Source organism: Nematolebias whitei, chromosome 22 (genome assembly GCF_014905685.2).
Source record: "Nematolebias whitei isolate Nwh7 chromosome 22, NemWhi1, whole genome shotgun sequence".
Taxonomy (NCBI): domain Eukaryota; kingdom Metazoa; phylum Chordata; class Actinopteri; order Cyprinodontiformes; family Rivulidae; genus Nematolebias; species Nematolebias whitei.
This window is the reverse complement of record NC_056519.1, coordinates 13,507,897-13,522,898: the sequence shown is the minus strand read 5'-3', so window position 1 is coordinate 13,522,898 and position 15,002 is coordinate 13,507,897. Positions and strand designations below refer to the sequence as shown.

General features: G+C 39.5%; 2 protein-coding genes across 2 annotated transcripts in view; one reads left to right on the top strand and one right to left on the bottom strand.

Moving 5' to 3' along the window:
* The window catches only part of LOC119428591 (protein arginine N-methyltransferase 8-B), a 15,423-nt gene extending 15,109 nt beyond the window's left edge, over positions 1-314 (top strand). The window contains exon 10 of the mRNA XM_037696274.1: positions 231-314. Coding sequence (XP_037552202.1) covers positions 231-314 — 84 coding nt within the window. The remainder of the gene's footprint in view (positions 1-230) is intronic.
* Positions 315-2,902: 2,588 nt separating this feature from the next.
* Positions 2,903-13,437, bottom strand: cracr2ab (calcium release activated channel regulator 2Ab). Its single transcript, XM_037695679.1, has 17 exons — positions 13,282-13,437; positions 12,485-12,596; positions 11,108-11,297; positions 10,851-10,997; positions 9,327-9,417; positions 8,873-8,968; positions 7,645-7,832; positions 7,463-7,534; positions 6,125-6,173; positions 5,958-6,031; positions 5,095-5,698; positions 4,885-5,023; positions 4,513-4,594; positions 3,739-3,853; positions 3,403-3,504; positions 3,212-3,288; positions 2,903-3,078 (listed from the first exon to the last, which is right to left on the bottom strand). Exons 1-17 carry the CDS (start codon positions 13,435-13,437, stop codon positions 2,991-2,993), a joined length of 2,382 nt encoding a protein of 793 aa, XP_037551607.1. The 3' UTR covers positions 2,903-2,990.
* Between the last annotated feature and the right edge of the window lie 1,565 nt (positions 13,438-15,002).

The following is a 15,002-nucleotide window of genomic DNA, read 5'->3' as shown; positions in this document are numbered from 1 at the left end:
TATATATATATATATATATATATATATATATATATATTTAAATATTTCTTCCCACATAAAAATAGTTTTAAGAGAAGCGTCCTGTTGAGATGTCACTTTATGCAATTAATATTGTTTTGTGAATAAATGAGTATTTGTTAGTTGACTCTGTTTGAAGGGGTCAAACAAGCCTTATTTTAATTGAGCAGTTTCCTACAAAGTGGACATTTTCTCCTTTTACCTTTTCGCAGCGTGACCTGGAGTTCACCCTGGAGCTAGACTTTAAAGGACAACTATGTGAAGCTGCCATTTCCCACGACTACAAAATGCGTTAGGAAGCAACAGAGCTGCTGGTGCGGACCTGCCCTCAGCCCACCTGGACACAACCGGAGAGGAGGAAGAGGGCGAAAGGTTCTTAAACACCCACTCCAGTGGGTCGACGAGGGCAGTCTGACACATCTGACGTGATGCATTCAAGGCACAGGTGTGATCAGAAGAAGCACGTAATTCTCAGCAATAGTGCCGTCACATGACTGAATGTTACATCCTACAAGAACTTGACTTAAGTTTCCTTTTTATCTGGATTCTTGGGATTTACTTTGAGTTTTCAACAAAAGTCATCGAGTTCTTTATCTTTATTGAAGTCACGAATCTGTGTGATGTTGGGAACCACTGTTTTTCTTTTAGTGGTTTGTTAAATATGGAGTTTGCTTCAAAATCAGCCCCTAAAAATTGAATCCCTTTGTTTGGAAATTGAATATTAAATTCCTTCAGCTTTTAAAAACCTCTTTGACATCACTGAAAGTACGAAAGGTAGATTAAATCAGCTTTTTATTTTTTTATTTTGGAGTTTGGTAAATGTAGAAATAAAAAGGCTGTTTTCATGCTTATGTAACAAAGCTTGAGAAGGATTTAAAAAAATACTAATTTATCTGGTTAAAATGTGTATCAACATGAATTTTAAAAATAAATCCTATAAAACGTTAAAAGATACAACTTAAAAAGCTGCTTTGAAATAATAAATCAGGCAAAAACTTGTACGCTGTAACTGCTACAGCCTTTTGAGGATCTAATCGTTTGTATTTTTATCTAATAGGAGTCTTTGAACACACCATGAGGCCAGTAGGGCAGCTTCTCAAACCACAAGAGCGGTTTTGCAAACAGCTCAATAGAATAAAAAAACTGGTTATATTTTATTTTTCATATTGCATGTGAAACATGTTTGAGTTACTGATTTCAGATGGTGCAAAAATTGCGTTTATATCTTCAACTGTTTCAGGACAGATGTGCTCTGGCGCCAGAACAAAGCAGGAAAATGTCTCAACACGGATGTAAAACAGCTTCTTCTGGAAATGGATGAATAGAAGTAAAACACTAAAACAGATGAATGTGAATAAAATGTCACAAAAACCAAACCTGATTTGTTTTTTTCTAATCCTGTCTAAAAATGCTTCATACACAACATAAGATATATTTCACTACTAAAGAAAGATTTGAAACCTAAGAGGTGTAAATAAGCTACAACATCTCTGTGATTTCATTTTAGATTAAGTGTTTTTTAAATTACAAACATTAAAATGACTGAGCAGGTTCTTCACAAGCTTCTTACCTTTTTCTATTAAAATAAATAATGTTTGTTAAAATAAACAAGGCTTAGCCGTCAGAATCTGGTCAAAGAGTGATTTGAGTATACAGCATCACTTTTTCTCAGATGTAATGGTGTGAATGTTCATGAAGCATTCACTCTGCTGTGATCCATTTTTCTTCTGTACGTTTTTTAGCATCTTTCTCGTTCCACAATTTTTGTGCTATTTCAACAAATCATACATCAAAACGTTCAGCTCATTCAGGAGAAGGGTGCCGTGACTTCTTGCTTTGGTGCAGCTTTGGCTTTTTGAAATATTTAGCCTTTTCTGCCACTTTTTTCCTCAAAGGAAATGATCTGAGTTCATTTTACATCCTTCAAATCTTTAGATCTGTTTTCATCATTTTACTGCTCCTTTCACATTTTGTTCTGGTTCAGCCACTTTCAGCTATTTTAAGCTGTTTTGTGATCCTTTTAGATTTTTTTATGCCAACTACAATATTTTTGTGCTTCTTCTAGCTTCTTTCTGCTAATTTCAGCTTGTTATGCTCCTCTCAGCTCCTTTCTGCAAGTTTCAGCTTTTTCAGCTACTATTTAGCTGTTTTATGCTAATTTTAGCCTTTTCAGCTTATTCCACATTTTTTGTACTCATTTCAACTTATTTTAGCCTAATTCGGCCAAAATGTGCTCTCTCTCCACTTCCTTCTGGTAATTTAAGCTTTCTTCTGCATTTTATTAGCTACATTTCAACTGTTTTTTGGCCAATTTCAGTTTTTTTGATGTTGATAATTTCCACTTTGTGCTCATTTATGCTTTTTTCAGCCTAAAAACAGGGCAAACAGGTGTTTTTTGTGCTTTCTTCTGCTAATTTAAACTTGTTCTCCCTTTTAGCATTTTTAGCTAATTTCAGCTGTTTTCAGATAAATTCAATGTTTTTTTTATATAATTTCTGCTACTTTCAGCCTAATTAACTTCTTTCTACTAATTTCAGCTTGTTATGCTCCTTTCAGCTTATTTCTGCCAGTTTCAGTTATTTCAGCTACTATTTAGCTGTTTTATGCTATTTTTAGCTTTTTGAGCTAATTCCACATTTTTAAAGCAATTTCAGTTCTTGCCACTTCATTCTGGTAGTTTAAGCCTCCTTCTGCCTTTTCAACTTTTTGTTGTTAATTTCAGCCTTTTTTTTTAGCTAATTTCATAATTGCTGTGCTCATTTCTGCTTATTTAAACCTAATTCAGCAAACATGTTCTTTCTGCTTTCTTCTTCTAATTTAGGCTTGTTCTTCCTTTTCAGCTAAAATTCAGCATGTTCATATATTTTTTTGCTAATTTTAGCTGTTTTTCAGCAAGTTCTTCATCAATAAGCATTCACCCTTCGTTTTCAGAGGAAATGCAATTTCTCTAGTTTTGTTGTAGTTGTTGGGCTTCACTTGCAGCAGGCTTTCTTCCTGGTGGGCCGAGCACTGAGGATGACCGTCATGTCTCTTACCGTGTCCTCCTGCTCCTTTAACACTCTGAAAAACAAGAAAGAAAGCTGCATGACACCACACTGTTAGAACCACCACACATCATATTTCATGATGTGTACAGTGGAACACCGTTTTCTTTCCCAACATTGATGCTCTAGACTCTGACGTGACACTGCACCTGGCCAGATGTGTCAGGGACTCTGTCACGTTCCTGCCGGTGAAGGCACTGACCTCAAAGAACATCACTTTCTTTTCCTAAATAGGATGCGGCACAAACATGAGTTAGATACACAAACTGTCAACAGGGCTGCTTTAAAGCAACAAAAACTGGAAATGTTAAAAGTATCTGGATGTTGTAATTCCACTCACGAAAGCTAGCCGCTCAGCCGCCTTACGCGACACCTCCCTCTCTCTTTCCATGTCCATTTTGTTGCCCAGCAGCAGAATGGGGATCCCTTCACCTGCAGTTTCCTGTGAGAAAAGCAAAAAGCAAACACGCACTTCTCAAATGAAAAAAATAACTAGTAATAAATCCACTTTTAAAAGCTAATAGACACATGCCTTTAAAAGATAATATGAAATATAACAGACTATATATATATAACAATACAGATAAAAGTGTACACGTAGCTGGATAAAAAGTTAACAAATGACGAGCTTGTGGTAAATAAATCGCCACATTCAGCTGCGTTAACAACGTTTCACCTGGACGTTGAGGAGCCAGGGTCGCACGGCCTTGAAGCTCTCCAGCACTGTGACGTCGTACATCACCACCACCCCGTCGGCCTTACGGAAGAACTGTTTGGTGATACTGTGGTACCTGCAGAAACAGCAAGGCTACAAGATAAACATTTGTGCACAGGCTTTCTAGTAAAAGAAGGAACTACCATACTTTTTGTCGTATAAGTCGCACCTTTTTGCATAAATTTGCATGCCCTGCAAATATACGGCAAAGCAACTTATGTTTTTCCCCCGATATTTATAACCCAATTTTTGGCTGAGATCTGATGATTTCATTCATTCCAACATGGAAGATATTAAACGCTACCATTTTCAGCCTCTAGAGGGCGCTCGAGTAAAATGGCAAGCAAAGTGTTTCATTAATTTAAAAAAATGGCTATTAATTAGACACTTGGCTTGCCATAGCAGCCACCTTCGTCTTGCTTCGGAACTCCTGGAGCAAACGTTAAATCAGCTGCGTTTTGCCACGCCGCCCAGTGAAATGCAGCCGATTTGACCATTAAAGTGCATTTATTAAGGAAAAGTTCCACTGAGACACACCTTTACTACCGTACATACAAAAGAAAGAAAAATTATAGAATTACATTTATGCAAATATATATTTAGGTAGCTGTAAAACACACAACAGACATGTGGATCGGAGAAATTTGTGCAAAAATATGTTGTTTTCTCACATATTTTGTCTCTGAATATAAAGGATTTCATAAAAACCAGCTGAAAGGTGTAAATACAACTCGCCTTTCTTGACCTGCAGTGTCCCAAAGCTGCATGGCTATCTGCATGTTGTCCAGGGTTAATGTCTTCACACTGTAGTCAATACCTGTTTGGGACATTTCACTAGTTATTTTTTTTTTATTTGAGCGATAATAAAGTGTAGAGGCGTGAATGGTCAGCAGGGGTTGAGAGTGAGACACTAAACGAAGGTAAAAACAGGGAAGGGACATAATGTGCTGCACAATGCGTGCCAGGCAGCGTGACTTCACATTCACGAGCCGTTTCATGTGATGCTAATCCACCCTCTGATCTTCGTTCAAAGCTTCCACAGAAAGCACACGTTTCATGTTTAAATGTTAAAATGTCCCCCCCAGTATGTGGTTTTGTTCTTCTCACCCACAGTAGCAGTTGTGGACGGGTGGAAACGCCCCTCGCAGAAGGAACGCAGCAAGGAGGTTTTCCCCACGCTGGAGTTTCCAACCAGGACCACCTTGAACAGGCGGTCGGGGGCGAACAACTCTCGCTCTTTTGTTTTCTAAAAAAAATAAAAAAATAAAAAGATAAACAATCAAAAACAACAATAAGTGGATTTAAAGTTGACTTTACCTGCCGGGTCTCCTTCCCAACAGGCTGTCCTCTTGGAGACTCTTGGCTCTTTTTTATTCGGGTAACGTGGGATTTCTTTGCAGCAGGAGCTTCGGTGTCCACTGTGAGTCTGGAGGGAGGGGGTACAGAGACACCTGGAGCTTTTACAAGGCTAGCTTCATCGTCAGCGAGCTGGTGCACTAAGGGCTGGGGTGCACCATGAAGCAGGTGCGGCAGGGGGTCCTCCTCAATGGAGATGACTCGGCGCAGGGGCCACCCGTCCGCAGGCGTATCCAGGACCTCCTCCTCTACCTCCACCTTCCTCTCAGCTTCTGTTTTCTTTGTCCGCTCTTTGTTTACCTCCTTCTTGCTCGCGCCAGTTTTGCACAATGTCCTCCTGGCCTTTGCCTTCACTTCGTGCACGTTGGGTTGAGCGAGGCTGACGTCACCGTTGGCTAAGCTTGAGCTCTTCACAGGGGACTGCTGCTGTGGTTTGGGGGTGTTGGCAGCTTTATCGGGGGCGTCATCTTCACTGCAGGAGGAGGAAGCGACAAACACAATTTGAAGGTGCTCTATGGGCAAGGCCTCTAGAGACTGGAAGGACCCGTCCACCAACGGTGGGGCTCTTTGGGGACAGAGGACAAACAGAGGATCAGTTCGCGTGAGATAAATTGTTTGACAAAATCATAAACATGTCAGGATTTCATTTTTGTTATTAAAACACGGTTAATTTGGTTGATTTTTGTTGTTTAGAATCAGATATCCTCTGTTTTTCCTCTTCTAAAGCAGGATTTTCTCAACAGAAATCTTTGTTGTGCAGTAAACAATCTGACAGGAGAGAGTTTTATTTAAAAAAAAGAACAATGAGAAGGTAAATAAAGTACCGTTTTGATGGATGGCTAGTGTCAGAGGAATCCTCGAGGCCTGCTTTCTGCTGCTTTCTGATTGACGACTGAGGCTTGTTTAAACAAAAAACTAAATGTCAGCTTTATTTTAAGTCAGCCAATTAAAAAGAACAAAGTTATCAGTTAAACATGAAGATTTTACTTACTGCACCACAGCGGATGTCTTGCTCATCCTTTAGATGTTTGTTCATTTCTCTGGAAAGAATCAAAGTTAAATAGAGAAACTGCATTTCCTGCAAAAATGCAGAATGAATGCTTATTGCAGAAGAACTTGCTGAAAAGGAAGAACAAGCCTAAATTAGCTGAAGAAAGCAGAAAGAACACATATTTGCTGAATTAGGTTTAAATAAGCAGAAATTAGCACAGCAATTATGAAATGAACAAAAAAAATCTGAAAAGGCAGAAAGAAGCTTAAACTAACCAGAATGAAGTGGAAAGAGCTGAAATGAGCTTTAAAAAATGTGGACTTAGCTGAAAAGGCTAGAAATAGCATGAAGAGCTAAATGGTAACTAAAATAACAAACTAGCAGAAACAAGCTGAAAGAAGCATAACAAGCTGAAATTAACATAAAGAAGTTAATTAGGCTGAAAGTAGCAGGTTACCTCAAAAAAACTAATTTTTCCCAAAAAACAGTTGAAGTTAGCTAAAATAAAAAGAAGCTAAAACAATAGCTGAAAAAGAAGAACAAGCTTAAATTAGCTGGGAAAAGCAGAATGAACACATGGTTGCCCAATTAGGCTGAAAGAAGCAGAAATGAACACAAAAAGTGGAAATCAACTGAAAAAACAAAACAGAATAGCAAAATAAATAAATAAATAAACAGCTGAAAAGTAGCTAAAAAATTAGAAAGAAGCTTAAAATTACCAGAATGAAGTGGAGAGAGCACATTTTTGCTGAATTGGGCTGAAAAGGTTTAAATAAGTGCAAAAACTGTGGAATTAGCTGAAAAACCTAAAATTAGCGTAAAAACAGCTGAAATAGCAGAAAATAACGAAACTCGCATAACAAGCAGAAAGAAGTTAGAAGTACAAAAATGTTGTAGTTAGCAGAAAGAATGTGAAAGGAGCGCAAAACAGCAGAAGAAACAGCTGAATATAACCGAAAGTAGCTGAAAAAAAAAGTTTAAAAGATGCTGAAGCAGAACAAAATGTGAAAGGAGCAGGAAAAGGTTGTAAACAGATCTTAAGATTTGAAGGATGTAAAATGAGCTCAATTCATTTTATATGAAGAAAAAAAAAAGTGGCAGAAAAGGCTAAATATTTCAAAAAGCTAAAGTTGCACCAATACCAAAAGTCACAGCAGGATTGTCCTGAAAGAGCTGAACGTTTTGATTTATGATTTGTTGAAATAGCTTGAAAACTGCGGGACGAGAAAGATGCTGAAAAATGTACGGAAGAAAAATAGATCACAAAAGTGTGAATGCTACATAAACATTCACACAGTGACTGAAGCGTAACAACATCCAGGTTTGGACATGACTTACCTGAGGAGGTCAAGCTGCTTCATGAGACTTTGCATCTCCCTCTGCAGCCCTTCAGTTACTCTGTACATTTCCCTTAGACACAAGCGAACACATTAATTCAGTACAAATTGCAAGTTACAACTGGTTATAAAAAGGTCGTCATCTCCGACAGAGCTGAGAGCTGCAGGATGCTTTGCACTCACGTTTCTTTCTCCTGCTGCAGCCGGGCAGACTGCTCCTGCAGCTCCTCCAGCTGCTCCTGGGCCAGTGCGAGCTCCTGGCTGCAGCTCTGCAACGCTCTGGACAGCTCTTCATTGGTCATTTTCAGCTTGAAGTTCTCCACGTGGCTCTCCTGCTTCTCACTGTTCAGCTCGTGGCACTGGAGCTCTAACTGCCATGAATGTGAGAAGTTTTTAACAGCTCAAATGACTGTAGTAAGAATTGATGCAATAATGAAACACAATGACAAATTTTACAAGTTTAGGATCTTATTTTGGAGTTTATAAACACGTTTCACTCATCAATTTTTTGTGTTTTCGTAACCAGCACATTACTGTATTTTTTTGTTGTTGTATAAGTTGCACCTTTTCGCATAAATTTGCAAGTCCTGTGACTTATACACTGAAGCGACTAATTTATGTTTGTTCCCCATATCTATAAACTAATTTTTGACTGAGATCTCATGATTTCATTCATTCTGACATGGAAAATAATGTACACTACCATTTTCAGCCGCTAGAGGGCCCCCCGAGTAATATGGCAAGCAAAGTGTCTCACTAATAGGTAAAAGTGGTTATTAATGAGACACTTTGCTTGCCATACAGCCACCTTCGTCTCGCTCCGAAACTCCTGGAGCAAACGTCAAATCAGCTGCATTTTGCTGCGCCACCCAGGTGAAATGCGGCTGATTTGACCATCAAAGTGCATTTATTAAGGAAAATTTCAACTGAGACACATCTTTACCATAATTTCTAGCAAACATATAATTGTTTTTAATTTTAATCTTGTTAAAGTCCTCTCGTGCACGCTCCCGCGGCCGCTATTTGGCAGCCAATCGATTTTTGGCACAACACCCGCCCATGTTTCTGGGTGGTCAGAGGTGACAGATAAATGTAATGCATCAGAGGTGATGCATAATAGATGCGACTTATACGGCAATATTTATGTTTTTTTTCCACTTCATTAGACATTTTTGGACTGATGCGACTTATACAATGTGTACGGCGGCAAGTACGGTAATAGTTAGCTTTTGGCTGTTTGTTGTCCTCCTGCAAAATGTACAAAACATTCATACAAATCGCTATAAAACAAAATGTCCCCATTATCCCCCCCCCCCCCCCCCCACACACACACACAAATCAGGATTATAAACAAACTTTAAAAATATATATTCAGTTTGAATTAATTGTTTCAACATGTAAACTATCTCACCCTTTTTTGTTTGTGAAAAAGGTTGTCCAGTTCTCGTTCCTTGGACAACAGCTGGTGCTCCAGGTCCTGACTGCGCAGCTGAAGGCGCTCAGAGTCCTACAAGGAAACAAGAGAAAAACGTTAAAGCCACAGGGTAAAAAGACCCACATGACTGAAGCTAAAGACCCCCCCCCCCCCAGACAGACATACCAACAAATGACAATAAACCCATTGAAAAGTAAAGAGAATAACAATAATCAGGTTGTGGGAAGCAGCTTGAGAAAATGTTTACACCTAATCTTATAACTGAGCTAACTGAGCACCTAAGTCTTAAAAAGGCAGATCCAAAGATGCCTTTGCTACTTGAAGGACCCCCAAAAAATCTTTATCCGTCTTATCTGGCAGACTAAACAGGACAGCCTCACAGAAATCCAGTCAAAATAAAATAAAGGCATCTGTGATGTTTTCTTTGGACCTGTAGCAGAAGTCGTTCTTTCTCGTTTTTAATCTGCGCCTCCATCTCTTCGTACAAATGGCGGATCTCGTTGTCATGTGTCGCAGCCTTCCTGTTATGAGGAGAAGCAATAATAATAATTATTATTAACTCCATAAGGCAGAACAAACAGAACTGTTGCATGCGTATAAATTAATAAGAAATAACTGAACAAACGTGCGAGCCCAACAGCAGCAGGGAACCTTGTTCGTACGTTGAGTCTCCACAGAAGTAGCAATGTTTACAATGTGAGTCCAGATTGAGATAATTTCATAGGAAGGTAGGGATTGGTTCATGAATTACTGTTAAATCCACACAAACAGCTCCAGAGTACATATCCAGCAGGGAGATAATTCTAATTTTTTTCCACCACTCGCTCTCGTGCAAGACAAACACATTTCTTCCCTCTCCCATCCTCCTCCTGCTTTTTCACTCTGTCTTGTGCATCGGAGCTCCTATTTACACATCTTCCAAAACGTAAACTACTGTCATGGATCTGGTCGACATGACTTTCAACACAATCTATAACATTTTTTCAACAAAGAGACCGGGTCCTGGAGAACCCTCATGCCCCACTGAGATGCACGCAGCAGGATATGTCATGGTCATGATGTGCCTTTCTGTATTGTCCAAGGAGGACGCTGAAGATACTGGAATCATGATAGTAGGGTTTCTGCTTTTTGGCACCGGCGGATACCTATGTAATCGGCTATTAAAAAAGAAGGCGGCAGCAGTTTTAGCCATGGCGAAGCTGCCGACTCGGTCTGTAGGTTTGGTTTGTTCTTCGAGTACTCAAAATTGGCTGATTTATGAGCTAAACCATAAGATGGAAGCGATTTGTGAGAATCGCAGGCCACTTGCAGCTTCTGGGACTCGCCGGCATGTTGGGGACGACCTTGGAAGGAGCTAATAAGCACGGACCAGTGGAATGCCCACAAATCTGGCCATTTTGGATTAAAAGTACAAGCAGAACTCAAGGCTGAGGAGAAATAATAAGAAAAAAATCAACAATTGTGGCTTATCTGAATCGGACTCCCCCCGTTTGGCCTTGAAGAAGACAGACTTATCAAATTTCTCCTGGGATATGTGTAAACTTAGAAGGCTGTCGCAACCCCGAGAACGTCTGTGAATGCTTATCAGAACTGTACTGACTGACACCAATATCTTATCAGGACTACGGTGCCATCTGGATATGCTTCATGGACAAATCTCACCTTATTGCCATCAAATGCATAATGTAATGTGTCTATAAATGTACTTGCTTGTAGAGTTTTTTGATGTCTTAAATTGCATCCTGATAAGCACAAGGTGTGAAAAGATCTTTTTTTGTAATACCACTATCCTCTCTGCCCTTTTCCCATGGGGCCGTGCTTTTAGGAGCAGCAGCAACGTGCACTCCACCCATCTTTCAAATGACTGTGCGGACATGATCTCATTGTATTTCGGTACAATGATAAAGCTTATTCTGAAATGCGTGCACGGTTATGTTGCTATAAGTTGTGCTACCTCTGCAGAGCACTCTCTATTTCCTTTTTTTCCTGGCGGGCCTCTTTAATCTGGTGAGTTACTTTAGCCAGAAATTCTTCAAAGTTGGACAGGAGGTGAGGTTCATCTCTCCTGAGCTGGGCCCAAAGGTCGCGCACCTCACCTGGACTGGACGAAAGGCAAAAGAGCGAAACACAGGCAGGTAGGTTTGCCAAATTACAATGCTTGTTAAGAACAAATCTGAAAGAAAGAGGTATATTTGTACAAACTTGACCCACTCCTCAAATACATTACTGGCCCCCAGGCTGTCCAGCAGCATACTGAAGTGCCTTTCTTCCTCATCTTCCACTTCTGACAACTTGGCTTCCCACTGGCTTTGGTAAAGAGCTTCATTTGCCTTGAACACTGGCTCTGGGGTCTGGTTTTGATCTTCAGTAACAGGGATTCTACAACCGTGAAGGAACTGACCTTAAAGAATACCAGAGCAGGCAGAAGGAGGATCAAAATGTTGGGTGGCAGCAACATTTTTTAATTTGCATTGCAGCTTTTAGCTCGAGAAGAAGGGGGACCTCAAACAAGAAGGAAGATTCAATTAAAATAAACAAAATCTAGTTGTTTTTTAAATCATCCCTCTCTGCTGTGCTTCAGCTGTGCCTCCAAAAGCTTATAAAACATCCAGATCTAAGCAACTCTTAAAGTACTACTGAGCGATGTTTCATCTCCAACGCTAAAAAATACAAGACTGAAGCAAACTTTGAAAATGTGGTTTATTAGTTGTTTTTTTTTAACTTGGCACAAAAAGTAAGAACTTGTGTGTATGGTAATCAATCTTATATTGTTGTAAAGTCTGTTTATTTCTCACATAATTAAAGAAAATAAAACTGTGTTGAGCAGCAGGGTTGAATTTGTGGTTTGATTTCGGACAAAGGGCAGGACAAATTGTCAGTTTAACAATTTATTATTTTAACAGTAGCCTCAGTAGCATGTGGAAGAACCATACACAGCCACAATAGGCAGGCACCTGTTTAACTAAAACATGATTTGATGGATATTTTTAGCAGTAGGTGATGTTTTAGGTTTTAAACTAACAAATTATGAAAATGATGCACACAAGATTCCACACTTTGGACCTAATTGAAAAAATAGAGAAAAAAATAAAAATTCTCAAGGGGAAAATTGTTATTTCATAATCATTGAGTGTATACAGAAAAGGCTGATGGCTCATTGGACTGATATTTTCTTTGTTAAATCACATTAGCAGCACCATGCGACACCAAACTTCTTTTTCACTATCACATAATCAGAGTTTAAACAATTATGTCAAAAAGTAATTTATTTTCAAATTCTCTTTCATCTTTGTAGCTTCACAGTTCATCTATTTTTGTTTCATCGTTGCATTTCATTGTGTTTTCTTGTAATTTCCACTTATATTCAGTGTGGTATTCTGCTAAATTGACAGGCAATTTTATGCTTCACATGGAAAACTAATGGATTGTTCTGCATATTTGACATAGAAAAGAACTACCGGAGATACATTTCACAGCTCTGTGTCATCTTTGTGCCTCAATTTACACTCATCTGCGCTGGCTTTGACAAAAACGGAAACATGTTTGGAGAAAAGGGTAAAAAAAAAAAAAAAATGGCAAGAAACTTACTGAATCTGGAAGAAAATGCCTCCAGAGTGAGGTAACCAGCACGGTGTGTGTCTAAAGAGTCAAACACATCCTCCAGCTCTCCTGCAGACAGAGGCAGCTCTCTGTGGAGCCTCTGTCAGGAGAACAAGACGAACAGACGAGGCGTTAAAACGCTGAAAACTCTGAATCTGCCTCTCTATTCACTCATTAGGGGCCGTTTCATCTGTCACCCTCAAGCAGTTTACTTGGAAAATAAACGCATGAAACGGTAATGAACGCACGAAGCTCAGAGGAATTCAGGCCCAATTAGCTGCCAACGCAGCTCAGTCTTAACGTGTCAAAGTGGCTTCTGCCTATTGTGAAATGATGCGTGCAACTTATATTCGTGAACATTTGGTACTTGTCAAGCACTTGTTAGGTTGTTCAGGTGCACTAAAGAGGGTCAGCAGCTTTGTTTAATACAATAAAATGGAGTGTGAGTGTGTGTGGGACAAGAACAATGACACTAAGTGTTTCCATCTTGTTATTCACTATTATTAAAGTCTAACAGGCGGCACAAGTAAAAGCATGGAGGCATAACCTATTGTTCTTTTGAACAGATTAATGTTTTTACATTCTGTCCTGGCTTTATCAGACATATTTTTAAGAGTTTCTAATTTAAAAAAAAACAGCCCTCGTGTTTTAAAATGTTGTGGTTTTGAATAGAATTTTACCTAACCATTTCATAATTAATAATTCTGATGTTCAACCATGATGTTAAGTCTTTCCTCACAACACCCACAGTGTGAAATCAAACACACACAGCCATCATCTCTAACCCTCAGATCAGTGCTGTTGATGAAACCCTTCCCCTCCACGTCACAGGTCTGAAAGAACTCCTTGGTCTTGTCCAGCAGGGCGATGTGAGCCCAGTCCGAGCCGAACCTCTCCGGGGTCAGTCCAAAACCGTTCACCCTGCCCTCCTCTTCCTCCATGACTGACTCTCTTTATAGGAACACTGTGCAACACGCAGCACTTCAGGATTAAAAGTCCTCTTCACTTGCTCTCAATCCAGCATTTAGAGTTGCCATGACGACAGAGAAAAAAAAGCAGGACCAGAGGATGAGATTAGCGATACCTTGCTGGCTGATAAGAACGGGCTGGAGCCTGGAGGTTTCTATATGAAAAGAGAAACCACAAAAAACAAAAGTCATGCCTAATGCTTCCTGTTAGGTATTCAGAAAAGTGGATTACAGTAATACATAATCAGTACCATATTTTTTTATTTCATTCAACCTTTATTTATACAGGCTAGCCTCACTGAGCCACAGGGACTCATTTGCAAGAGGGGCCTGTTCCAGACAGAACATAAACAATGATTACAATAAACTCCAGTAAAAGTGCAGTTAATACAAGAGTAGTGTACAAAACAATAAAACGGTGAAATACTAAAAAAAAGAACATATCTGCGTGATTTTTCCATTGACATTATCAAATGTTTGAAACCCTGTAAGAAATCAAGGAGGACAGCTTCAGTTCTTGTTACAAGGTGTTCCAGGTTGCAGGAGCTGAGTAGGAAAAGGCCTTTTTGCCAAGTTTGGTCCGCACTGAGGGAACGATGCAGGTAAATGATGGACTGAAAGCGCATGTTGTAACTGCACTGACGGCGTGACATGTGGGAGGAGATATAAGAAGGCAAGGGGCCAGAAGGGATTTATAGATGAAACTGAATGAGTGTGAGAGCCAACATGTAGATAAAGATGACCAACGGACCAAGGAGTACAGGGTGCAGTGATGGGTATGGTAGTTACAACCAGTTATAAAACTTAACGCGCCATGGTAGACAGCATCCAACATCTGCAAGGAACTGGCAGGGGCTTTCATGTAAATAATGTCATCGTAGTCAACGGCCGGTAGTAAGTTAGCAGTTACAAGGCGTTTTCTGGCATTCAGAGTTAAGCAAGATCTATTTCTGAAAAAGAAACCCAGTTTTATTTCAGTTTTTTTTTTTAATCAAGTTTTCAATATGTGTTTTAAAAGAGAGATGTGCATCAACCAAAATTCCCAAGTATTTGTAAGAATCTACAAATTCAATAGGAACACCATGTATGGATGAGAGTCAAGTCAGATTTATTTATAGAGCACATTTAAAACAGAAACTTTAACTGTTAGATAGGAGGAAGAGTTGCTGGTACCAACTTTCTGTTAGAAAATAACATCCCTTTGGTTTTGTCAGCATTTAGCACCAGCTTGAGGTGGAATAAGTCTGACTGAATGATGTCAAGTGCAGACTGTAGAAGCTGGGAAACCTTGGCAACTGTCTTAGCTCGACAATAAACAACAGTGTCATCGGCATAGAGATGCAACGGTGCATCAGGAATGTTTAGACTTACATTATTTATATAAATTGTAAAAAGAGTGGGACCTAAAACTGCGCCTTGTGGCACACCATTGGTGATCATTAGGTAGCTAGATGAAGTAAAGTTATGTTGAACACATTGCCTCCAACCTGAGAGTTTGAGAACCAGCCAACAGTGTGATCTGAGAAACCAATATCTGA

Bases quoted from the DNA above. Each gene is read 5' to 3' on its own strand.
- cracr2ab (XM_037695679.1), bottom strand. From the start codon at position 13,437: ATGGAGGAAGAGGAGGGCAGGGTGAACGGTTTTGGACTGACCCCGGAG. The intron at 12,597-13,281 runs GTTAGAGATGAT...TTCTCCTGACAG, and splicing joins TCAACAGCACTGATCTGAGG to AGGCTCCACAGAGAGCTGCC. The intron at 3,505-3,738 runs GTGAAACGTTGT...CTTTTCTCACAG, and splicing joins CCTGGCTCCTCAACGTCCAG to GAAACTGCAGGTGAAGGGAT.